The following is a 24,944-nucleotide window of genomic DNA, read 5'->3' as shown; positions in this document are numbered from 1 at the left end:
TTTAATCTTCACAGGTTAATCAATGAGAAAACCAATAGAATACAGTGATTAAAAGCACTCTTTGGTGCAGACATGCTTAACACCAACAATCTACGTGACCACAGTAACACCCAGTGATAATAAACTAGATTTATCACTTTTAACCTAATATTTGTCCAAGCAGTAGTTTTTAAATCATGGATTGTACTAAAACTTTCAGGGAATGTTGATAGTAGTATTCTTTCGGATGATGGCTTGGGGAAGTACCAAAAACTGTTGAAGTCTGGGATTAAACAACAGCAATAACACACGCACACAATTTCTTTGTTAAAAGGGGGAGTGGATCAAATGACAACTATTGCACTTAAATCAGCACTAACAGGATTATCAGATAACCTGGGTGATAAAAGTATTGACATTCCTGCAAACTTGAGATGAAGTGGGAAACGACCGCTAGGAAGCTAACACCTTTTTATGGAGATGCAGAATGTTACTTTCCCCCACTATCGAAACAAACGAGAGTATGGACAGAAAGTATATTAGTAGTCGTAAAATAATTAAGTGGGTCGAGGCCAGCATTAATTTTTTTTTTTTTTTTTTTTTTCAAAGATACTATCAGAGTACATTTTATTTACTGGAGTATTGTTTTAAATGTATGTGGTGTACGTGCATACGTGGGACCTCAAAATAAAATGGAATTCTTACTCCGCCTCGGGGAAAATACGTTTGGAAGTCTCAGATTCTGCTCCTCAAAGCTTGCATCACAGGAAAAGCTGTAGGACGGTCGCTAGTTTGGAGCGGGACGCCCCCTCCCTTGCCTCTCCGTACTTACGAAGGAGTCGCTCGCGACTAGTACCACGTTGGGTGCAACGGGCCAAACCCCAGCAGCTCCTCGCCTCTGCCCACTTGCCCCGGGGTCTGGGGCTGCCAGCGCTGTGGCTGCGACCACCGACACCCACAGCACCAGCATTGCAGAGAGCGGCTCAGCGGCGCTGGGCCGCCGCCTCCCTCTAGGCACGCCTCTGGAGAGAGGTGGGCGGGGATCACACAGTTCACAGTTTAGTTTCCTTCTAGCGTTTTACTGGCAGAACTACAATTCCCAGCGGGCTGCGCATGGGCACATGCGCACAGGAGGCATTCCTTGACTCACATTAAGGCCTTTTAAGCAAATACCGAGCGTGCTAAAACTCAGCTACTTTCAGTCACGTGAACGATGCCTGCGGAATGCGCATGCGCTCGGATTGCTGCCTTGGCGTTTGGAGGAGAAGCATCTGTCCCAGGTGGGTTTGGGTCGCTCGCTGTAGCTTTTGCAGAAGTTGGAGGCAGTACGCGGTTGAAATGATAACTGGCGAGAGATAGTGTCAGGGGCCGGGGCTGCTCATTTTGTGTCGCGCAGGCATGGCTGAGTATCAGGCGAGACCGTGAACTAGGCGATGATGAGGTGGCAGCGCGTCTGTCACTTAAGTTACATGGGGCGGTTCTTTGTGGGGCTTCTGACTCTACAGCCTCAGGTACGATGTAGATTCGTGGGGCTCTCGAATGTATTCCCTTGAGGAAATTGCTAGCCTGCCACATCTTATTGTCAGTGCAGTAGGATTGATCGTGCTCCGTGGAGTGGGGAGCGGGGCGCGGGGCCTAGTAATCATGTTCTAGACGGGGAAAAGCTTAGGTGCATCTTGCCTTCAGAGTGCAAAGGAGAGAAGGGGAACAGGTTCTCGCAGGAAGAAATGTTGAGCTGTGTGACTAGCTGGATTAATCGGCACAGGTTCAGAATACCATTGTTCTGCTGCAGAAAAATCACTGGTCTCTCTTGACTGTTGAACTACTTTGGAGAGTTCTGGAAGAAGCCAATTTCTGCCCCAGAGCCAAATTTTTATTTCATTATCATAGTTTCAGTTATATAATTTGTTCGTCACGTTAGTCGTGTTAATATTTTGATAGGAAAAGGAGAAATTGCGGTACTTAACATAAAATCAACTCAATTTAATATTCTCTGTGATCCTCACTTTCATCATTTTGCAGACAGGAGAACTGAGGCTTGGCCAGGTTAAATGGTTTAACCCAGATTACACAGGGAGCCAGTCTGAGCGGGATTTGAACTTCAGTAGTCTGTGCCCTAACTCACTGCAGTTCTCTGTTCCTAGTTAGTTATAAAATTTCATGACTTTCTGTTGAGCCTAAACTCTATTTGTATAGACAAATTCTTAAGGAGCATTCTAAAGCCCTGTGTGAGAATACAAACATAAACATTAGTTCCCTTCCACAAGGAACTTACGCTGTAGGGAAACAACTAACATCCATGAAATTGTAGTTGTATGGTTCGGGAGGTAATGTACATAGGCTACCTCAGGATCAGAATATGTTTCAAAAATTTGTTTCAAGTTAATTCTGAATGTGGAATGCATCTTATCATAGAAACATTGTCGACTGACCTTTAGGTTTGTAAAAGCTATATTTATCTGTGGTGTGGTACTATTTCTGTGAACAGTGTTCACTCTCTATGGCCTTGTTTTCACAGGACATATATTCTGAAGTCCTGGTTAGAATGACAGGAACACATCTCTTTTTTCCTCTCTCTCCCTTTGGCAGTGCCCGTGGGAGCAGGTGCTGCAGTGAGTTGGAGCAAGATGGATATTTTAGGGCCTCAGAGATACAGTGCTGGAAAAATCTTAAGAGGCTTCTAGTCCTACTTCCCATCTGACATTCACTTTTTCTTGCAACATTCCTGCCAAGTGAATTGTCCAGTCTGTGCTTTTTTATCTGTAGTGATGGGAATGCACTTCCTTTGAGCAGCCCGTTCCACATTTGTCATGTTTAATTATTAAAAGTTCTTATTTTGAGCTGAAGTCAGTTTCCCTCTACTTTTAATCATTCGTTGGTCCATTTCTCTTCATTTTTACCTGGGTAATCGCCTTTTCAACAATACTTCTTATTTCTTTCTTCACCATTTTTTTTTTTCCCCAAGGCCTTCCCCATTTCCTTCAGCTCATTATATAACTGTAACGTTTCTTCGTCATTTTGATCACTCTTTTGTGGACATAAAGCATTTTTACAAATCAGTAACTATCCGAAAAGGTACTTTTGTGGGGTGTTTGTGCACGTCTTTATGTGTGCACATGCCTACATATGTGTCGCAGTGAGGGTAGGCACTCCATTACATGTACGTTTAAATCATCAGTTAAAGATTCGTATGTTAAGAGATTTCTTACTTTTGTGAAATACTTAACTGCAGTTCTGAAAGATCTTCAATTGAAAGGTCTTGGTATAGATTATGATTCTTTATAGTTCTTTTAATATCCATTGTACCCACAGCACTATATTCTGCCTTAGGGAAAGGAGGCTAAGTGTGAAGTTAGTGAGTACATGGAATAAAATCAGGATTGTCTTCACCATTTGTGATTCCGTGAATATTTGTTGATTATCTACAATGTATTAGACACTGTAGGAAATAAAAGAGAGTAATAGAAATAGTATTTGCTTCTAAGGAACTTCCAGTTTAGTTGTGGGAAACAAGCACATTACCTTTACATTTAATGACAGTATAAAAGGTATAAAAAATATAGTTAATTGCCAAGCATACAAAAATAAAACCCAGACTATCCCAAATTATGCTTTGGAGGATGCTCATCTGCTTCAAAATTAATTGCTGTTCGTTAAAGTAAATGTTCCATCATAACATAAGTTTTAGAAATGCTAGGTTAAAATATCTTTGGGCCTTTAGGACTTCTCAGAACCCTTAGAGTGCTAATATACATTTAGAATGACTGTAAAAGAGTGAGATATATAATGTGAGTATTAACAAAATTAGTAGATGGTGTATTAATACCTTTAAGCATAGGAATATTCCTTGGAATACTTTTTGGAAATGTTAGTATAGATTAAAAGTGTTAGAACTTCAGGGGTGCCTGGTTGGCTCAGTTGGTTAAGTGTCTGACTCTTGATTTTGGCTCAGGTTGTTACCTTGTGATTTGTGACATCTAACCCCAGGTCGGGCTCTGTGCTGACAGTGCTGAGTCTGCTTGTGATGCTCTCTCTCCCTCTCTCTCTGCCCCTCCCCTACTCATGCTCGTTTTTTCTCTCTCTTTCAAAATAAGTAAATAAACTTAAAAAAAAATAAAAATAAAAGTGTTAGAAGTTCAAACTAGTGAGATTCATCTGAGAAGCTTTTATGCTTGACACTTGAATTTGGCTTTGATTACATGTACCATTTGAGTAGATAGAAGCAAGTATGAACAGGCTGAATGAGAGAAGCAAAGATGTATAAGTGGAAAGTATTGGGGGATAGTGAAAAAAGTAATGTGAGCTGATACTGAAAAGAGTTGCTTCCTTTCTCATTTTAGCCAATTGAGAACTACTGCCTTTTGGAAGGGGGAAAACTAAATGTTTAGAGTAGGCCTTCGGAGCTGGATAATCCACCATTTATTGAGCACGTATTACTCAATAGTTGTTGGGATGTAAGGAGCTCCGAAGATATACTACTTTTGTTTGGGGATTTATTGATCTGAGAGTCAGGAGACATCAGTATAGCATAGTAAAAAAATATTGGCTAAGTTTGAATTGAATAGCTCAACTAATAAATGTTTCAGTGGTTTAGAGGATGGAGTGATCTCTTTTGCAGGCTTTACTCTGGACTAGTATTCATGTGCTTCAAAGAAGATACTTGTGTTTGGTGATAGCATCTTTTGAGGAACATTGGTGAGAAAGTTGCTTCTTGATACACATTAGGGTTTTTATTTTTTTTAATTTTTTTTTTTCAACGTTTATTTATTTTCGGGACAGAGAGAGACAGAGCATGAACAGGGGAGGGGCAGAGAGAGAGGGAGACACAGAATCGGAAACAGGCTCCAGGCTCTGAGCCATCAGCCCAGAGCCCGACGCGGGGCTCGAACTCACGGACCGCGAGATCGTGACCTGGCTGAAGTCGGACGCTTAACCGACTGCGCCACCCAGGCGCCCCCACATTAGGGTTTTTAAATGTGTCGAGAAAGTTTGTAGTAACCATGTCGGTTAGGAATAGAAAAAAAAGTAGTGAAGTTGATTGATAAGGACAGTAAGTAGATAAGGAGAATAGAACTAATATGCAGTTGACCCTTGAACTATGTAGGAATTAGGAGTGCTGATCCCTACCAAGCAGTCAAAAATCCATGTGTAGGGGCGCCTGGGTGGCGCAGTCGGCTAAGCGTCCGACTTCAGCCAGGTCAAGATCTCGCGGTCCGGGAGTTCGAGCCCCGCGTCAGGCTCTGGGCTGAAGACTCAGAGCCTGGAGCCTGTTTCAGATTCTGTGTCTCCCTCTCTCTCTGCCCCTCCCCCGTTCATGCTCTGTCTCTCTCTGTCCCAAAAATAAATAAACGTTGGGGCGCCTGGGTGGCGCAGTCGGTTAAGCGTCCGACTTCAGCCAGGTCACGATCTTGCGGTCCGTGAGTTCGAGCCCCGCGTCAGGCTCTGGGCTGATGGCTCAGAGCCTGGAGCCTGTTTCCGATTCTGTGTCTCCCTCTCTCTCTGCCCCTCCCCCGTTCATGCTCTGTCTCTCTCTGTCCCAAAAATAAATAAACGTTGAAAAAAAAATTAAAAAAAAAAAAAAAAACAAAAATAAATAAACGTTGAAAAAAAAATTAAAAAAAAAATCCATGTGTAACTTTTACTCCTCAAAAACCTAATTACTAGTAGCCTACTGTTGACTAGATAATACATCGATATTATACTTATCGATAATACAAAGTTAACACATAATTTTGTATGTTATATATATTGTATACTGTATTCTTACAATAAAGTAAGCTAGAGAAAAGGTTATTAAGAAATCATAAGAAAGAGAAAAAATCCATTTCTAAGTGGACCTCAAACCAGTGTTATTTGAGGGTCAACTGTGTAACATATTCAGGCACTGCATTTACATACATATTGAAGTAAGTGATATAATCCTCACTTTACCAATAAGGAAATAGGCTTGGAGTAGTTAAGTAAGGTGTCCAAGGTCGGGTTGTACTGGAGTCCAGATGAGTTATGGTTTTGTGAGTGGGTATGGTATCATGAAGGTGCTGACAAAATCTAGGGTATTTTGTAAGAACAGTGTTGAAGTGACTGAGTAATAAATTACAGTCAGGTTGGTTTGGAGCTCAGAGAAGTTAGTATAATGGATAGAATCAGGTTTTTACTTTTATTTTACCTTCCCTCCTTGCCCCTCTTGTTTTAACTTTTATTTTACTTTCTTAAACATTATTTAGATCACAATACTTTTGTTTTTGTTTTACATTGAGGCATTTTATTTGCATGCTTGTATTACATCCCTAGAAAAAGAATCTCAGAATTTTACCCTCCTGTGTGTTTTCCTCTTGCTTCTTCCTGGTCCCTGATGCCAACTGAGGTTGTCAGTACAGTGAAATCAAATTGGCAGGATGGGAGCAGATTATTCTGCCGTTTTTCTAGATCTTTGAGTTGTACATCAAATCTGGAACTGATCACTCCACACTTGTTTAACCTGCTGGTGAGGTTCACAACAGTTTTCCCAGCTCAGTGATCATCAGTGATTTCAAATTTGCCAATGTAATCATGCTTCATCATCAGAGTTAGAAACCAGATGATGACTTTGGAGCATGGCCTAGTAAGAACCTGGCATTTGCCTCTCTTTTGTCATTGTTAATGCTCTTGAGCATCTGCCGGGACATTCATGAGCACCATTGTGGTGGCATGGAAAGATGGAGGAAAGAGAAGGCCCCAGTACTTTTTTTCTTAATAGTAAGACTGTTTTCTCTGGAACTAACCACTCTATTTAAGTATACTGCCAGTAAACTCACTTTCTCTTTTTTGTTCACCCCCACCTGCTTCACTTAAATTTTATTTCCTTGTTTAAAGTAGCATGGCTTTTTTTTTTTTTTCAGTTCTTTAAAGCCACTTCCATTCTGTCCATGAAACATTCTGAGTTAATTTTGATAGAATTTATTCCAGAGATCCCATCAAAAGATACTTAGAATTATATCATGTTGAATTTGTGTGAATATTTGAGATGTTTATTTAGATGGGATTTTTGACATTTTAAAAAGTGCTCTCTAGTTTCATTAGATTATAAATTAATCTAGTTACATGATGTGGGCAACGTTTTACGTATTTATAATTTGATTTTTATTTTGATTTATTGAATTTTTTTTACATTTATTTATTTTTTATTTAAGAAACAGAGTGAGACAAAGTGTGAGTGGGGGAGGGGCAGAGAGAGAAAGAGACACACAATCTGAAGCAGGCTCCAGGCTGTGGCAAGCGGTCATCACAGAGCCTGATGCGGGGCTTGAACCCACAAACTGTGAGATCATGACCTGAGCCGAAGTCGGACGCCCAACCAACTGAGCCACCCAGGGGCTCCTATAATTTGATTTTTAATTTAAATTTTTTTTAATGTTTATTTATTTTTGAGAAAGAGAGAGAGAGCACGAGTAGGGGAGGGGCAGATTGAGGGAGACACAGAATCCAAAGCAGGCTCCAGGCTCTGAGCTGTCAGCACAGAGCCCAACATTGGGCTCGAACCCATGAACATCGAGATCATGACCTGAGCTGAGGTCAAATGCTCAACTGAGTCACCCAGGCATCCCTACATATTTATAATTCTTTACATGGCATAAAACAGGGTCACTTTAGTGTAGTTGGGCTCCACATAGGGAGTAAATAAGTGGTATTAATTGTCCTTGATTCAAAATAAAGTAGCATAGAAATAGTTGATACTCTTGTTTTGGCTCAATTTTTTATACCGTGGTTAATGTATTTTGAGTTTCTGGAATGTTTTTTGAGCATTTTTCTGATTGCTTATGGATGTTCCTTTTATCACCAGAGTCTGTGGGAACACAGACCAATTCAGAAAATTGGGGAAAGAAGAAAAGATGAAAAATTATACCTAATTATTTCTTGTGTTTTAAATTATGAATTATGAAAATTAAACCTGAATTTGGCATATTAAAAAATTCACAGAGTTTTGGGTTATCATCCTTTTTATTTGCTTAACTACTTGATGTTTTACTTTATTTAGGTGGATAATGGTCAAGGAACAATCTGAAATTCAAGTCAAAAAGAAGGTAGAAGATAATAGGTAAAAGGTAAGTGTCCAGAATGCTAAATATGTAACAGGTAATTGGAGTCTATTTTTACTTAATGATTGTTTTTACCAATTCCTTTCAGAGGAAGGGTGGGATGATATACCTCTAGGCTGTTACGCCAGACTATAGGTCATCACAAAATACCTTTGGACTTTTGTTACTAGATTTAAAAGTATCACGTTTTGCTTTTGTGTAATTTGTTTCCATTGTCATTATTATTATTATTTATTGTTTTGTTGTTGTTACTTTTGCTGTATGGAGTCTTTGTATGTGCACAACAGAATGTAGTTGAAGGTTCCATACCTTTAGCTGGGGTGTGTAGCAATTCATCCACCTACATTTGTTAGTTTTGAGGTTTAACATTTTGGCATGTTTGATACTTTCTAACTTTTTAAAGTGCAGCTGTTGCTACTTTCTATGCTTGATACGTTGAATAAAAACCCTTTTGGTTTGGTACTATAAACCCTTTAACTGAGTGAAAGTGTGCAAAAACGAATGCTTTTTTTTTTTTTTTTTTTTTTTTTTTTTTTTAAGAATGACATGAGATTGAGAAGAAAAAAAATAGGAGAAATTGTCAGGGGAAAGTGGGTGCGGCTGTGGATGACCATTAAACACACTTTGTGGAAGAATATTAAAGACACTTAAGAGAGCTAGATTTTACTTTGACATCTTGGATGTGCTTGAAATAGAGGGAAGTGTCCCAAATACAGGTGTATGTGGTTACATGGAATCATTTTTTAAGTAGATTTTTACCTTTGTTTGTTGATACCTTGTAGAAGGTTAGTACTTAGGAAAACTTTTTTTAGAAAATGAATGGATGAGCCTCTCTCTCTTCTCCACCCCAGCTCCCAAAATAGGAAGAAGGTTTTAGGCCTAGAAAGGGACAGATTATTTTGTCTTTTCAAAAATAGGTTAATCTCCTGAAACTGATCTATGTCTATATATCTACCTTGTCCATATCTGTATATCTCTACCTGTATAAATGTTTTGTGAAGAGAGAGGGCCTCAGTGCTAGCATATTATGCTAAATTCCAAATCACGTGAAGGATTAGGAAGAGAAGAATAGCGATTGCACTGCAGCAAGAGTAATTGTAATTAAATGTAGGGACATATAGGGATATGGAAGGGTATTAAACATTAATTGGTTACCAAGGGAACAATGGAGTTTATCTATTGTGGTCTTTAAAAATAACTCATGTAGAGGCATTTAACAGCTCTGTGTTGGCTGCTGTATGTAAATCTAAACTTGTCTGTCTGACGTTTAAGGTCTTCTGTAGTCTCGTGCTCTACATTATCCACCAAGCCTCATTTTCTTCTTGTCCTCAGCAAGTCCCTTTTGTTCCACACTGCTCAGTTTTCTCATTGTTTCCTACATGTGTTCATTCCTATTTCTCTGCCTTGGCTAATGCAGTTGCTTCTGACTGGAGCAATCTCTTTCTTCCCAACATTCTTAAATTCTGTGTTTTCCTAGTACCCCTTAATTACTTCACATCACACTTTTCCTTCTTTGAACTCCTATTGCAGTTGTACTCATTATCCATAGTTAGTGTTTGATTCTCTAATGACTCATATGTCTTAGGTCTTTCTTTTGATTTAGATTATATTCTTTAGAACAAGAGCCCTTTTTTCTGTGTGTGTGTGTGTGTGTGTGTGTGTGTGTGTGTGTGTGAGATTTGCAGTGCATAGTTTGGGAGTTGCATGTAGGATAAGTGATGGCTGGTTTTACTTTGTTTTTATTGTCTTTTTAAATTTATTATTGTGAGAGACAGAGACAGAGAGACAGAGAAAGCAAGCGGAGAGGGGCAGAGAGAGCGGGGGACACAGAATCCAAAGCAGGCTCCAGGCTCTGAGCTATCAGCACAGAGCCCAACAAGGGGCTCGACCCACAAACTGTGAGATCATGACCTGAGCCCAAGTTGGCCACTTAACCAACTGAGCCACCCAGGCACCCCAGTTTTACCTTGTTTGAACGTGCTTCCACTCAAGTGTTGGATGATAGAAAAGATGGTGATCCTTTTCCTTGTAAAGTTGAATTCTTCCGTTTGCTTTTGTTTAGACTTAAAACTGTTTTTGTTCCTTTTTAACTTTTCTTTTTTCCTCCTTGGATGTCTCTTGTAATCCCTTGCTGTTGGTCCAGATTAGTTGTTATCATCATTGATTTATCTTCTGTTTTAATCTGCAGAGTTACCTAGCCAAGATAACTTTGGTGTGAGAAAATTTGAAATCAGCATTGAAATTTATTGCCTGTTCCGGTCAAAGTCTGTAGGCTATAGAAAAAAGAAATACTGAAGTTTGCATCTATAAATGTATACCAAGATAAACTCAGGTAAGAGAGCAGTTTCTAAAATAAGAGCATATGAAATATGCTGCTTTAATGTATAGTTAACATAATTAGGCAAAAAGTCATTTTTCTGTGTATTTAAGGAACCTGATTCTAGCTGCAGATAAATTGATTTATGATATGTTAATTTTTGTATTACTTTCCACCTAACATTTTTTAAGTCAAAAGGATTGGGTTTTTTTTGTTGTTGTTGTTGTTCTTTTGCTTTTTATTCCTTACTTTCTTAAACTCCTTTGATCTGCACTTCTGCTTTAGCCTCTTTGGGTATACAGGGTGTCACTGTACCATGTCAGTGAGCCATCTTCTTGGTTCATCTTGCTACTGTGAACATCTGCAGTCTATAATGACTTCATATTTACCCAGGTTTGTTTCCTGATGAGATTGGAGTTCAGTGGAGTTATCAAAAAATACAAGTGTTTCTTTTTTTCAACATTTAGTTGTGATTGAATTTGACTTGTTTACCCGATATCAGAGTAAGTTGTGAAATCTTAAGGTACGTTAGTTCATTTAAAATTAAATTAATTAGGGGCGCCAGGGTGGCTCAGTTAAGCGTCCGGCTTCAGCTCAGGTCATGATCTCACAGTTTGTGAGTTCCAGCCCCGCGTCAGGCTCTGTGCTGACAGCTCAGAGCCTGGAGCCTGCTTCAGATTCTGTGTCTCCCTCTCTCTCTCTTCCCCTTCCCTGTTTGTGCTCTGTCTCTCTCTCTTTCAAAAACAAACATTAAAAAAATTTTTTTTAATTAAATTAACTATCTTATGAGGTACCCAAGTGGCTCAGTTGATTAAGTGGCCGACTTGGGCTCAGGTCATTATCTCACAGTTCATGAGTTCGAGCCCTGCATTGGACTCTGTGCTGACAGCTCAGAGCCTGGAGCCTGCTTTGGATTCTGTGTTTCCCCCCCTCTCTACCCCTCCCCTGCTCACACTCTGTCTCTCTCTGTCTCTCAAAAATTAATAAATGTCAAAATAATTTAAAATTAAATTAACATAGCTTAAATTTAAATGAAGAAATATTTTACCTACCATTTTAAATATCTTTTTATGGTTCAAATTAGTGCATAATCCTCTAGCATTTTCATTGCCTTCATTTAAATGTAAATGTCGCATTTATTTCTCTCACAGAATTTATACTACTATAACTCTGCATGACACTTACCATGAAGAAAGTTAATTTATAATTTATAGAAACCAGTGTTAAAACAATATTTGGGCTTATTCTACTAAATCTTGCTTAATGTAGAATTGGATTGAGGTTGATGTGTATTTTGGGTCCTGGTACATTACATCATCTGTGTTTTATCCTACTATACGAAGAATGAGTATAACTCAAGTACAACTCAATTTTAACAAATATTTATTAATGTGTCCAACTTGTCAGATAATAGGTGCTGGCAATAATACAAAGTAGTACACAACACAACTACAGACAAAAATCCCTGCCTCCATAGAACTTATATTCTGCTGGGTTTGGGGGAACAGATAGTAAATAAAATAAGTAAAATATATAGTGTATAAGATGCTAAATGTTAGGGATGCAGTTAAGGCAATATTGGGGTTGGGTGTTGGGGGTGAGGAAGTGTTGAAATTTTAATTTTTTTTTTTTTTTTTCAACGTTTATTTATTTTTGGGACAGAGAGAGACAGAGCATGAACGGGGGAGGGGCAGAGAGAGAGGGAGACACAGAATCGGAAGCAGGCTCCAGGCTCTGAGCCATCAGCCCAGAGCCTGACGCGGGGCTCGAACTCACGGAGCGCAAGATCGTGACCTGGCTGAAGTCGGACGCTTAACCGACTACGCCACCCAGGCGCCCCGTAAGTGTTGAAATTTTAATTAGCTTGGCTAACCAAGGTTTCACCAAGCAATGACATTTGAATAAAAATCTTAAGAGGTAGGGGAATATGCTATATGTACCTTAAGGTGGAAAGAATCTTCCAGGGAGAAGGAATTGCATATGCCTTTTTCAGATAATTCAGTTTATTGGAACTATTATAATTAGGCAGGTATTATTATAGGTTCACTCAGGGTTTTTATTTTGACAGAATGTCCAGCAAGGAAGTAAAGACTGCTCTAAAAAGTGCTAGAGATGCAATCAGAAACAAAGAATACAAAGAAGCTTTGAAACATTGTAAGGTAACCAATGTTTTGTTTTGTTTTGTTTTTCCTTCCACGGTGAAAGTGTGTTTCCCATTCACAAGCATTATGGATGTAATAAGTGTATCATTTATTGTCTAAATATAACAAAATGCCTGGGTTGTTTAGTAGCACCATTAGAATGGTTGTGCTAGGACAAACTACTTCACCATTCTTAATTTTTTCTCTCTCTGTATTGGTAACTTATCAAAGTCATGTTCTTAAAACCTGAATACCTCTGTGGTGGTATCTTTTGATGGGCTGTACTATGGAGCACTACTGTATCATAAAGTTCTTCTTCTTTAATGGTATGTTGACATTGTAATTCTATTTGGTTTGTGAATGGGAGACTCAAGATTCTAAACCCCTTTGTATGCTGCTGATGGGAATGTGCCTGTCCAGAGGGAGGAATTGTATGTGCAGGAAGGAGAGAGTAGTGGTGGAAGTGAAGTCCTTGGGAAGGGAAGAGAGGATGGGATCCCAAGTTTGAGAGGAGAGTCTTGATACTTCTTCCATCTTAGCAGGAGGAAAGATAGGTGTAAATCCAGATTTGTAGATTGTCAGATTTATAGATTTGGGGGCAGGAAGAGAGGCATGTTTCCCTCCGATGTCTTCTATTTTCTTAGTGAGGTATAAGCTGAGAGTGGAAGAGCAATTGCATAGGAGGTTTGAGACGAAGGAAGGTACGAAGTAGTTGTTATTTATTGGGAAAACGAACTTACTAGTAAGGTTTGGAAAGGATTGCCAGGCCCTACTGAATGTCCATTTGAAGTTTCATGTTATTGAAGGGACATCAGTGAAGTCAGTTGTGTAGCTTCTCCCTTCATGTTCAACTTCTTAGGCTTAGAAATGGGCATGTTGTGGGTCAAGTATGAATGTTGAGAAAGATGATGGAGAAGAGGAGAAGGAGTTGAGGATGTTTGCAAGGGAGTGATGACAGTGATGGGTCAGGGGAGTCTAAGCTGGGGAAGGAGGAATTAGAATTGAGAAGTGGGGCAGTAGTGGAAAAGAGGGTGGGGTCAACTAATTGGACATATCAGAAGTTAAAGCATTGTTAGCTTTGGTAGTTACCCCATTTGTTGGGTTTTTGGGAGGCAGCATTGTTGGATAGAATGGAATTTGTGCTATATAGATTGGTGACAGGTTGCTAGAAGTGTTATGTGGATGTGTATAAAAATAATAATCTGGCTCAACTCATGTCAATATTCTTTTTTTCTCTAGAATATGTAAAATCTTAACTGATTTCATTTTAGCTACTAGTTTTGTTTTCTTACACTAGAACCTATTGGTTTTCTATTTCAAACTTTTACCTTAGCAAATAGCTGTTATTTCTGAAAGCAGTAGCTCTACATACAATTTTTATTCCCGTTGACAAGTGGTGTTTAAACATTCATCACCACTATTTATTTTGAACATATTTGATATAGTCACATTGGGGTCAGTCTGCTTTTTTACCCTACAATTTCAGTGAAAACTCTCATCTGTCTAAGAGAGGGCAATGTTGTCATAGTGAAAGAAAATGTGGGAATTGGTTAGGGTGAAATGATATGGAAAACAGTTTTGTGAATTGACCCGTAACAGTGTGGAGTGGAAGCAGGCAGGATGGTTGGGTGGTATGAATACTTTCACTCTTTTTACACAGCATTTTCAGGGAGCATGGGGAGGCATTTGATGGAGGCATCAGGATTACTTGGGCAGCTTTTAAAAAATATGACTCATATTTTTGACCTGTTACATTTATTGATCCAGTTGTGCTCCTCCTCTCCTTGAGGAAACTGAAGACCAGAGACGTTAAGTGGCTTTCTTAAGATTGCTCAATGGCAGGTCCAGATTTCCTGACACTCAAGTAGACTGTCTTTAGTTGCTTTTTACCCATTAGCTTCCAAAATTTAATGACCTGCTCTTTTAATTTTTTTAATCAGACAGTGTTAAAACAAGAGAAAAATAACTATAATGCCTGGGTTTTTATTGGTGTTGCTGCAGCCGAGCTAGAACAACCTGATCAGGCCCAGGGTGCCTATAAGAAAGCTGCTGAACTAGAGCCAGACCAATTGCTGGCTTGGCAGGTATGTACAAATTTCGAGCCCTATATTATAGTAAAGAAGTTTTTCCCCTTTTTTAAAAATATAGGTAACAGCTTTAAACTAGGCATTTAAACGTTTATTTAACCCTCAGAAGAAAAAAAAATTTAAATGTATTGGTTTTCTAAACCAGCAAGTTAGTTAAAAAAAAAAAAAAAAAAAAAAAGATGCCAGTGATGCTGTTTTCCATTATTTAACATCCAAGCCAATGGATTATTTCTAAATGTGAGGATTAGAATTGAAATATGATTATATAAATCTCTAGCTTAATTATGTGTGTATATGAAAGACTTATCAAGAATATTGTTTATGCTTGAGGGAAACATGTATATTAATATATTTTCTAAAACTAAAGTATAAAAATGTGCAGTCTGTTTTGAATACAAGTGAAATTCTTTTTTCTTATTTAATGGTCTTCATGTTTTTTGTTGGCTTCTCCAACTTCTTCATATTTAATAACTTTGTTTCCTATCTAACCACATCTTAGAAACTGTGATTTCTAGTAGGTAGTAGGAGAACATGAACCTGTTTGCCTCATGTTATGTGAACAAGAACATGAGTGGGGGTATCTGGTGACACACTTACGGAGATGCCTGCTTTTATTATGTATTGATTGATTTAGGATATGTGATCTTTAATTGAAGCAAAAATTACAGTCTCCACAAAACGCTTGGATTTTTTTTATTTGGCCATATAAAAGTAGGGTCATCTGGTAATGTCTTAAGAGTTAAGATTATATAATCATTCAGAAATATTTTTTGTTGTGAAACACTTCAGATGTATTTTCGGAAGTAAAGACAATGGTATAATGAGCCCCTCTGGCTATCACCTAGCTTCATTAAAAATCCACACATTTCAGTATTTTTTCATCTATACTTTCATCTATTTTCCCTCACCCTTAATTATTTGGAGGCAAATCCCAGACATATTGTTTATTTGTAAATTTTTTTTTTTTAATCACAAATAATCTTTATAGATTGTCAGTTTGTTTAGCAAAATGAATGTGAGAATGTTGTACTTTTTGGAAGAATAATATCTATTGTTTCCTATTTTAGGGGTTAGCAAGTTTATATGAGAAATGTAATCACATAAATGCTAAGGAAGACTTACCTGGTGTTTACCAAAAGCTCCTGGATCTTTATGAAAGGTAATCACTGTATGGGGAAAGGCAGTGTCTTTAAAGTTTTAATTGGAATAAATTGATAAAAACTTATATAGAAGTATTCCAGACATTTACTGGGATTTGAGAAGCATTTTTCTTTCATACTTTGGTTATAGAATTCCTTGATTGTGACTGAAACAGAATCAAAACACGATTAATAAGAGGACTGATTAATCTGGGAACTTTGATATAATTTTCAGTTAAGACCATGGAAGATATTATTTCTTAAACCTTTTATTTTTTAATGGGAGGCTCATTTTATAAAAGTTTCTTATGGTATGAAAGAGGATATATTCTAATTTAAAGAAGATACGTTCTAATTTAAAATAATGCCTGACTGTATTACTGGGATTTATTAATTTTAGTATCTTAAGTCCTTGGTTGTTTTCAATAATCAGATTCAAAATCCTTTTTTTTTTTTATTCTAAGTGTTGACAAACAGAAGTGGTGTGATGTCTGTAAGAAACTTGTGGATCTATATTACCAAGAAAAGAAACACCTAGAGGTTGGTAAATGATTTGCTGGACTGGTAGACTTCTTTTAATGAAACCATTATTTAAAAAAAGCTTTCAGGGTGCCTGAGTGGCTCATTGATTAAAGGTCCAACTCTTGATTTCAGCTCAGGTCATGATCTCACTGGTTTGTGAAATTGAGCCCCATGCATCGGGCTCTGCTCGGTATTCTCTCTCTCCCTCTCTCTCTGCCCCTCCCCCACTTGTGAGTGCGTGCTCTCTCTCTGTCTCTCTCTCTCAAAATAAATAAATAAACATTAAAAAAAAGAAAACTTTGGTTTTAGCTTGAAAGAAAATTTAAAAAAATACTATGTAGTATGATATTAAAAGAATATAGAGAGATAATACCAATTACAGTATTTTGGAACTTTGAAATTTTAGTTGTCATAACTTCCAAACCCTTTTGAAACTAGGCAGGGATAAATAAATAAACAAAGGCATCATCTGTAGAATTTAGTGACGTGTTTGTAGTGCACCCATAGTGGATGCTCTAAGTTAGGAAGTTTGGGGCGTGTAGTCTTATTCCAGTTTCTACTCTGGTATCTCAGTCGTACTTCTAAAGTAAGGGCTGTGTGGATTTACCTAGTCACCTTTATTGTAGAATTCAGAGTAAATGGAGTTCTGGGCTTTTGCTGTTTTATGTATTAGCAGATGAAAATATTGCTATTTGTAGATTTTATATTTTTTGCACTGGCGTTTTTGATATTTAAGATAAAATAATGATTTAAATCTCCCTTTTCATAGGTGGCCCGAACATGGCACAAATTGATAAAGACACGGCAGGAGGAAGGTGCAGACAACCAAGAGCTTCATCAGCTGTGGAGGAGATTGACTCAGTTGCTGGCTGAGAGTACTGAGGATCAGAATAATGAGACCCAGCAATTGGTATTAACCCATTTATTCCCTACAGTTTGTGTCATGAAAATTGATCATTGAATTGAATTTAGCAAATGGAAACATAATAGTGTAATATAGAAAAGTGCCGTATGTCAAAATTGTTATAAGAGTTCAGTTTTAAATTGATTGAAGTTCTTGCTGACACCATCAGAATTATTGGCCTGCAGTCTCATACTAAGTCCGGACAGAGTGGAATTGGTGCTTAGGGTATCATAATTTCCTTCCTTGTGTTCATAAGAATCCACAATAAATCAGTTATGTCATCACTGAGAAAAAGAAACTATGAGCTTGGCTTTCACAAAACTACGGTGATTTCTAAAGTTGTACTTACTTAAAGATATGTTTCTTTATATTTTTGAAATAAGAGTACTGAATTATTTTGAGGTTTAGCAATTCGAGTATTTTGTTTATGGTATTTATTTAGGGTACTTATATCTAGAAATATTCCTTTTTGGTGTACAGTGTAGGGCACAGTGAAGTAATTGAAAAGAATTTTTAAAAAGATGAAAATAATTCATTGATTTTGAACTGTAGTTGGAAAATGTCTTATTCTATTTTTTTATACTTCTAAGTTTAAAAGTAAACTTAATTTCTTATAATAAATAATCACTCACTGTACACTTGTAACTTGAATGGACTATTTATTTATTTATTTATTTATTTTAATTTTTTAAAAGTTTATTTTTGAGAGAGAGCATGCACAGTGGGGAAGGGGCAGAGAGAGAGGGAGACACAGAATCCAAAGCAGGCTCCAGGCTTTGAGCTGTCAGCTCAGAGCCCCATGTGGGGCTCGAACCCACAGACTGTGAGATCATGACCTGAGCCCAAGTTGGATGCTCAACCAAATGAGCCACCCAGGCACCCGAATTGACTTTTTAAATATAAGCAGTTATAGGGGCGCCTGGGTGGCTCAGTCAGTTAAGCATCCGACCTTGGCTCAGGTCATGATCTCACGGTTTGTGGGTTCGAGCCCCACATCAGGCTCTGTGCTGACAGCTCGGAGCCTGGAGCCTGCTTCTGATTCTGTGTCTCCCTCTCTCTCTGCCCCTCCCCTGCTCACCCTGTTTCTCTCTGTCTCTCAAAAATAAATAAATGTAAAAAAAAAAAATTAAAAAAAATATATAAGCAGTTATAGACTGTAAAGGATGGGAAGTTCATTTTTTTTGGTATGTTTGTTCATTTGTTCACTCATTAATTTATTCCTTTATTCAGAAAATACTTATTAAGAACCTACTATATTTGTCAGGCAGTGTCCTAAATGCTGGAGATAAAAATAACAAAAATAAGATTTGCATTTGTCTGTGTGTTGGTTTACCTGTGTATAGATTTAGTTGTGGAAAAAATTGAGCAGTGACAAAATTAAGTGGTTTGCCAACTTCTCTCTCTCTCTTTTTTTTTTTTTAATGTTTATTTATTTTGAGAGAGAGAGAGACAGAGACAGAGCGTGAGTGGGGGAGGGGCAGAGAGTGAGGGAGACATAGAATCCTAAGCAGGCTCCAGGCTCCAAGCTGTCAGCACAGAGCCTAATGTGGGGCTCGAATCCACCCACTGGGAGATCACAACCTGACCCAAAGCCAGATGTTTAACCGACTGAGCACCCAGGCACCCTGCCAACTTCTCTTAAATGATATCTTTATATTATGACATCATGTAAGTATAGGTTACCAGAATATCAAACATATACCAAAATAAGTAAAAAAAAATTTTTTTTTGAATTATCTGTGTTCTCCTCTATGAAAGAGAACTAATTATACTTGCCATGTTAAGACTTGATTCTTAACTGTTAAAATATGAAAAGAGGATTTTGGCGGTGGGGTTATTTTCACCTTGAATTCTAATGATAATTTCGTTTTATTTAAATGTGTTCATGAAAAAAGGCATCACTTGTTTTCCAGATGATAATTTCATTACTATTTTTTTAAACCCCTTGTGCTAAACACCATAAGTTAGGCTTCCTTTTTTGCAAGATCATTAACTTAATCAGAACAGTAAAATTTTACTTATTTATGCAGACTTTATACCATACTGTACAAAGAAAATTGGAGTAGTGAACTGTATTATGAGTTTTCATTATGAAGTCATGGAGATTCATTTTTAAAAATGGTAGAACTTCTGTAATTAATTGAATAGTATCCTTTAAAATGCTTGATTTGGGTTCTAGTATTGTTATTCTTGCTCAAATACATTTAGAAAGCTTCTTTTGGTATTTTCTTCAAAATCACTTAGTAATAGCGGATAAAAAGTGATTTTATTATAGTTCAGTCATATTTCTGGTTTTATTTTGATAAAAGCATAACTTCATAAAATTTGTTTTTTAAGACTGAAGATTTCCTACCATTGAAGATGTTCCAAAGGACATGCTGGTGATTTTGGTAGAGATATTTTAAAAATGATCTGAGCAGTAGCAGTTACACTGCTATTCATGATTATACCTCTCCAGTTGACTACTTTATAGGGAATAGCAAGCACTTACAAGAATGTTTCGTTAAATTCATAATGCTGATTTATATAGTTACCCTCATTAGTTCAGTGCAGTCTCCTGGCCAGTTGGGGTTAAACTGTATTCAAAAACCGACGTGCCATTTTTTTTTTTCTTCATGAAATTGTCAAGGCCAGATAATAAAATACATTTGCAATTAGTTGAAGTTGTATCTTGTATAAGTGAGTCTTACATGTTCAACTGTTTACTACATTTGTCATTTCAATATGCTACAGATGATAGGTTTTTTGTTTGTTTCAGCTTTTAACTGCTTTTGAGAATGCACTGGGCTTATCAGAAAATATTCCTAGTGAAGATCACCAAGTACTTTATAGACATTTCATTCAGTGTTTATCCAAAGTAAGTTGATTTTAAAAATCTCTGATGTGATGTTTATATTCTAATTAGGAAAGTGTTCACAAGTATATTTTACTATTACTTAGTTTATTTTACTTTGATATTTTCTAGTTTCCTCATGAAATTGCTAGGTTGAAGAAGGCCTGTGAAGGAATGATAAACATCTATCCCACTGTACAATATCCATTAGAAGTGCTTTGTTTGCATTTGATTGAATCAGGTAATTTCTTCTTTATTATATTGTGTGTCCTAAAAGTGTATGAGCATGTGAGAGTGATGTTGCTATCAATAAAAAAATTGTTTCAGTGCCTACAGTGTGCCAATGTATTGTTTGAATATTTCTGGACATAAAAGGAAGTACAGTATGTTGCCTTTACGCACGTGAAGAGGCTAATAAATGTAGGAAAGTATAGTGACACAGAGGAATTATGAATTCCTGAGTTCATTGTAGATCATTGAAGTCTTTTGGAAGGTGGGAATTGAGGAGAGTCTTAAATTTTCCATACAAATTAGAAAAACTGGAGGAGGTGAAAGGAGCTCTGAGGGCATGAACAGAAGCATGGAGAGAGCTAGGTTGTAATTTTTCGGAATAGTAAGATAGTTTCACTTGCTCTACTGGAAGGAATAACTTAAGATAGATTTTGGTTGAATAGGCTAGACCATATTGCATAGGGCTATGAATGTCACGCAAAGGGTTTTGTGAACCATGCACATTCTCAGTGTTGATGTTATGTTGCAGTGTCACAGGTACATAGTTACACATGCTGTAATACTATAAAGTAATGGAGCTTATAAATGATCTCCTTTTTTAATGAAATAGAGTAGATTCAAATCAGAGATTATGGCTTAACGTATGCCTCTCCTTTCCTGGGGAGAGGAGAGAGAACTGATGACACCCAGCTTGCTAGGAGTTGTCAGAACCTGTGTCTGCCGACATCTTGTGCCCAGGGCTGGTGTTCAGTCTGTTTACAGGAGGTTGACCCAGTTGGTTTTCACACCAGTCTCTGTCCTTTCTGTCAGTATCTGTGCTAAATAGATTGTTTTTCATATAATTTGACCATCACTTTTGTCCATGCCTGTATTCAACTGATGTGAACAAAGTTCATAGAAATTAGTCACTGAAATGGAAGTAATTTGTGTTAGTGATTATAAATTATTGCAGAGCTTTACTAATTGTTTTTACTTTGTTGCTAAATGAGTAGACCTGTGGGAATGCTTTATGTATGAGTAACCATCACATGTTTCATTATAGAAAAATTGTTGAAAACTAGGGCTAGAGGTAACCGAGGGAAAATGCCTGTTGGAAAAATATCATTGCATCTATCTTGGCTCTCCACTTTAAGTTTCCCTTCTAGTTCTACTTGTACTTTTTCCCGGCTGGTGTCTGAATTTAAATTCAGAACTGTTACCTTCAGTCTTGTATTTTTTTGGTGAGAATTAAGCAGATCCCCTTTTCTTTAACTGACTCAGAAACAGACTTGCAAGAGCACTTTTCACTAATGTGAGAGAAGAACTACTAATTGTTTCAGTCAGTCAACTTATGAAGTATAAAATCAAACTAATATGGTAGTATGCAGGATAGATTGTATAGAAGATAGACTAGATTGGGTAGACTAAATGATCTTGGAAATGAATGAACTGTGAACATATGTGAATATGTTCTACTGTAACAATAGAAAGTAACACCTGAATGAAAAAAAAATAGAAGAGATTTGTTAGAGGTAAATGGAGGAAGAATATAATTTTACTTTTAGCTCTCTTGAAAAGTTGGTCTAATATAGAATGATCATCTGTAAGAAAGTTGAGTGGTGGAGAGGAGATGTTAGTGGACAAAGGGAAATGTCCATCTGGCTTGCAGATGAGAGATCTGTACTAAGACTAGACATAAGGTTTAGAGATCACTTGCATGTTGGTTAAAGTGAAGTGTGTGACTTCAGAGGATGACTAAAGTACAAAAAGCTGAAAACTGTCTTGGGTGGTGCTGGATGGCTTAAAGGGAAAGGGAGGAAGAAAGCAAAGAGGAAAGTAGAAAACAGATGCAGAGAAATCTCACAGGAACATGGAGGAAACTGATGTGAAGTAACAGAGAAGGCTCAAGGAAAGAACATTTCAGAAAGATCTTCATCGACATATTGAACAGCTAATTTCATGATTGGGAGGCCTTTATTTAGGGGTATTCTTTCTAACCAAGGTGATTGAATTGGAACTTAGATTTCAGTGATGGGAAAAGAGTCCAAAGAAGTGGTTAGCAGATATTAAAAGAAGCAATCTAGGGATTTGACCGATTGTGTTTAAGGGAAAGGAGGAGGAAGGATACAAAGGGGATGGTAAAGTTTTAGAGGAGTAGGAGGATTATAGTCGTGTTGCCTGCGAGGAGAGTTTCAAGAAGAAAGGGCTAGTTAACATTGTTAATTTGTATTGAGGTCAAGGAAGATGAGGCATAATAAGAGACTTTCAGTATGAGGAGCATACTTGTGAATTTTTGTGGGTTTTCTTTTTCCACTGACAGGAAACATAGTTCCAAAATTCACCTAGTTTCTTCAGATTTTAACATGAGACCCAATAGGTTCCCAAGATAAATGGGCTGATTTTTGTAGTTGGCCTCTGGTACCCATCCCTCCACCCCTTTTTCTACTCTTACAATTGCTATTGAGAAAGTAATGGCTATTGTTCACCCTTTTCTCTCTATTTTCTTTCAGCTATTAATGGTTTTTACTATTCCCTTATTCTTGACCTGCTCATGGGCCAAATGGCACAAGACAATACTTGAAATTTCTTTTTGAAGACTGATTGAAAGCTTTTTCAATAAGCACATGTATGCCTATAATGTAGATTTGTTGAATAAACATGGCCCCTGTATTTCCAAAAGATTACAAAATTATAGAAGAAACTAGATCAACAAAGTCTGCAGTTTTGCACGTAAATTCAGTATTTGACAAAGCATTCTAGTAAAGAGAGAGCAAGTGGGTTATGCTAAATGATTAGAGAGTGTGTTGGTTTACGTGAAAAAAAATCATCCTTGGTGATGGTATTTTGTAGAACTGAAAGAGAGAGAGGTTTATATCCTGGTAAAGGGGAGTGGGTAGGTGGATATTCACACATATGGTACATCAAGGAAGAGTTTTTTCTTTGTGGGATCTTTGGCTGTAAGAATTTGTGGGATGGAGTGGTTCAGGCTTAGGTACATTCTAAGGTAAAGCATCATTCTTGGCATAGAACTTTGACAGTTAATGCAGGACAGTAGGGAGCTGTGGTTAAAGATTTCTTGTTTTCTTTTCATTGCTTCTCTAAACCAAACTTTCTGTGTATTAAGAACTTGTGAAAATCTGTAAGGTCTTTCAAGACTGACCTATCCTCCTCCAGTGTGCTTTAGTATCTGCAGAATGTGGTACTTCACAGCAGTTAATCACTGGGTTCTCTTACACTGGAGACAAATAATATTTGGTTCTCTTTTGTCCTCCTTTGCATGTTGAGACTTGAAGATTCATTTTAAAAATGACTCAGTTTATAAAGCTTCACATAACAAGTAGTGAATAGCTTTTACAGTTGTCAGCTGGTAAAATGTTATTTTGTGCTAAATAACCTCAATTTATTTTATTTTGCTTTATAGCTGAAATGGGGGAGGGTAAGAAAGCTTGGTTCTTCAAATCCAAACATGAAAAAGCTCAAGATTGTGTGCTCTGGAAATATTAGAAAATCTGTATGCAAATAAAAAAATGAGTACATGCTGTTTTGTTTTGTTTTGTTTTTTCCCCAAGCTAGGTTTGTTTAAAAGAAAAATTCTATAGTAGTGATCAGTTTCTTTGTGATATCAGCAATTGATTAGTTATTTTTAAAAATCACGTTGTTTTGGTGGTAAACTTTAGGAAACGGAATTCTCATCGGTATTACTGAGCATCTATTCTGAACCTCTTCAGAACACCTTTTATTCTTGGAGATTTAGCATTCATTGGCCCCAAATCTAACTTGTTTTATTGGCAAATAAAAATAATATTGTCAGACTTGTTTTCAGGTTGTTAAATCTGGAATCTTAGGCTCTTTTAAATGTTAAAAAGAACAGATAAATAAATGATTTTCTATTCAAAAGAATTCAAGTTTATTTCCTGTTTCTAGTCTCCACCTATTATTCAGCTAGTATTCTCAACAAGAGTTAGTATGGAGAAGAGGGGTGAGGATTGAAGCTTTGGAATACCCCTCATTTCTACATAGGATCAGTGATGTTGTTACTACCATTGATGGTTTGGGGGAACACTAGAGAAAATTCCTCTTTGTCATATGTAGAGAATATGTTTCCCAGGGCTAGAACATAGTCTATCCAAATCTCTTGATTTCTGTAATTGTGCTCCCAGATGTTAAGGAAAGTTTATCTTGTTTTAAAAGTTTCTCTTGTTCATCTTAGCCTTTTAGAAACTGTTTTCATCTACCTACCCATACTTTGTTTACCTTTGTAAGTTTTTAGGTACCGTGCTTATGGATGATCTTGAAAGATGCATGGTTGGCTTCTCTTCTTTCCATCACAGGTGTGTTTTCTGTAATAAGGGCAGTTTATGTGGCCAAGGTAGTCTGTCACGAATTACATTTCTATGGAATAAGAGAGTTTTGATTCAGATAGGTAGAAATTTAAGAACTTATTTTTTTTAAATGTTTTATGCATTTTTTGAGAGACAGAGACAGACAGAGAGAGAGTGTGAGCATGGGAGGGTCAGACAAAGAGAGGAAGACACAGAATCCTAAGCAGGTTCCACGCTGTGAGCACAGAGCCTGACAGGGGGCTCGAACTCATGATCCGTGAAATCATGACCTCAGCTGTAGTCAGACAATTAATTGACTGAGCTACCCAGGCACCCCTGTAAAAAATTTTTTAAAAATATTTGTTTATTTTTGAGAGGAAGAAAGAGAGAGAGAGAGAGAGAGCAAGAGTGTGCA

General features: G+C 37.3%; 2 protein-coding genes and 1 pseudogene across 2 annotated transcripts in view; 1 reads left to right on the top strand and 2 right to left on the bottom strand.

Moving 5' to 3' along the window:
- The window catches only part of ARSK (arylsulfatase family member K), a 54,472-nt gene extending 53,502 nt beyond the window's left edge, over positions 1 to 970 (bottom strand). Inside the window, exon 1 of the mRNA XM_030325124.1 lies at positions 812 to 970. Within this exon, the coding sequence (XP_030180984.1) occupies positions 812 to 949 (138 nt within the window). The 5' untranslated portion in view covers positions 950 to 970. The remainder of the gene's footprint in view (positions 1 to 811) is intronic.
- A 216-nt stretch (positions 971 to 1,186) lies between these two features.
- Positions 1,187 to 24,944, top strand: part of TTC37 (tetratricopeptide repeat domain 37) — a 90,068-nt gene continuing 66,310 nt past the window's right edge. The window contains exons 1-10 of the mRNA XM_030325104.1: positions 1,187 to 1,259; positions 7,994 to 8,060; positions 10,243 to 10,386; positions 12,440 to 12,530; positions 14,453 to 14,596; positions 15,667 to 15,758; positions 16,203 to 16,278; positions 17,030 to 17,170; positions 19,923 to 20,021; positions 20,130 to 20,238. Of these exons, the coding sequence (XP_030180964.1) occupies positions 12,441 to 12,530; positions 14,453 to 14,596; positions 15,667 to 15,758; positions 16,203 to 16,278; positions 17,030 to 17,170; positions 19,923 to 20,021; positions 20,130 to 20,238 (751 nt within the window). The 5' untranslated portion in view covers positions 1,187 to 1,259; positions 7,994 to 8,060; positions 10,243 to 10,386; position 12,440. The remainder of the gene's footprint in view (positions 1,260 to 7,993; positions 8,061 to 10,242; positions 10,387 to 12,439; positions 12,531 to 14,452; positions 14,597 to 15,666; positions 15,759 to 16,202; positions 16,279 to 17,029; positions 17,171 to 19,922; positions 20,022 to 20,129; positions 20,239 to 24,944) is intronic.
- Positions 6,267 to 6,657, bottom strand: LOC115520613 (annotated as a pseudogene).

Source organism: Lynx canadensis, chromosome A1 (assembly GCF_007474595.2).
Source record: "Lynx canadensis isolate LIC74 chromosome A1, mLynCan4.pri.v2, whole genome shotgun sequence".
NCBI classification, from domain to species: domain Eukaryota; kingdom Metazoa; phylum Chordata; class Mammalia; order Carnivora; family Felidae; genus Lynx; species Lynx canadensis.
Note: the sequence above shows the minus strand (reverse complement) of the source record. Positions and strands in the feature narration are given on the sequence as shown.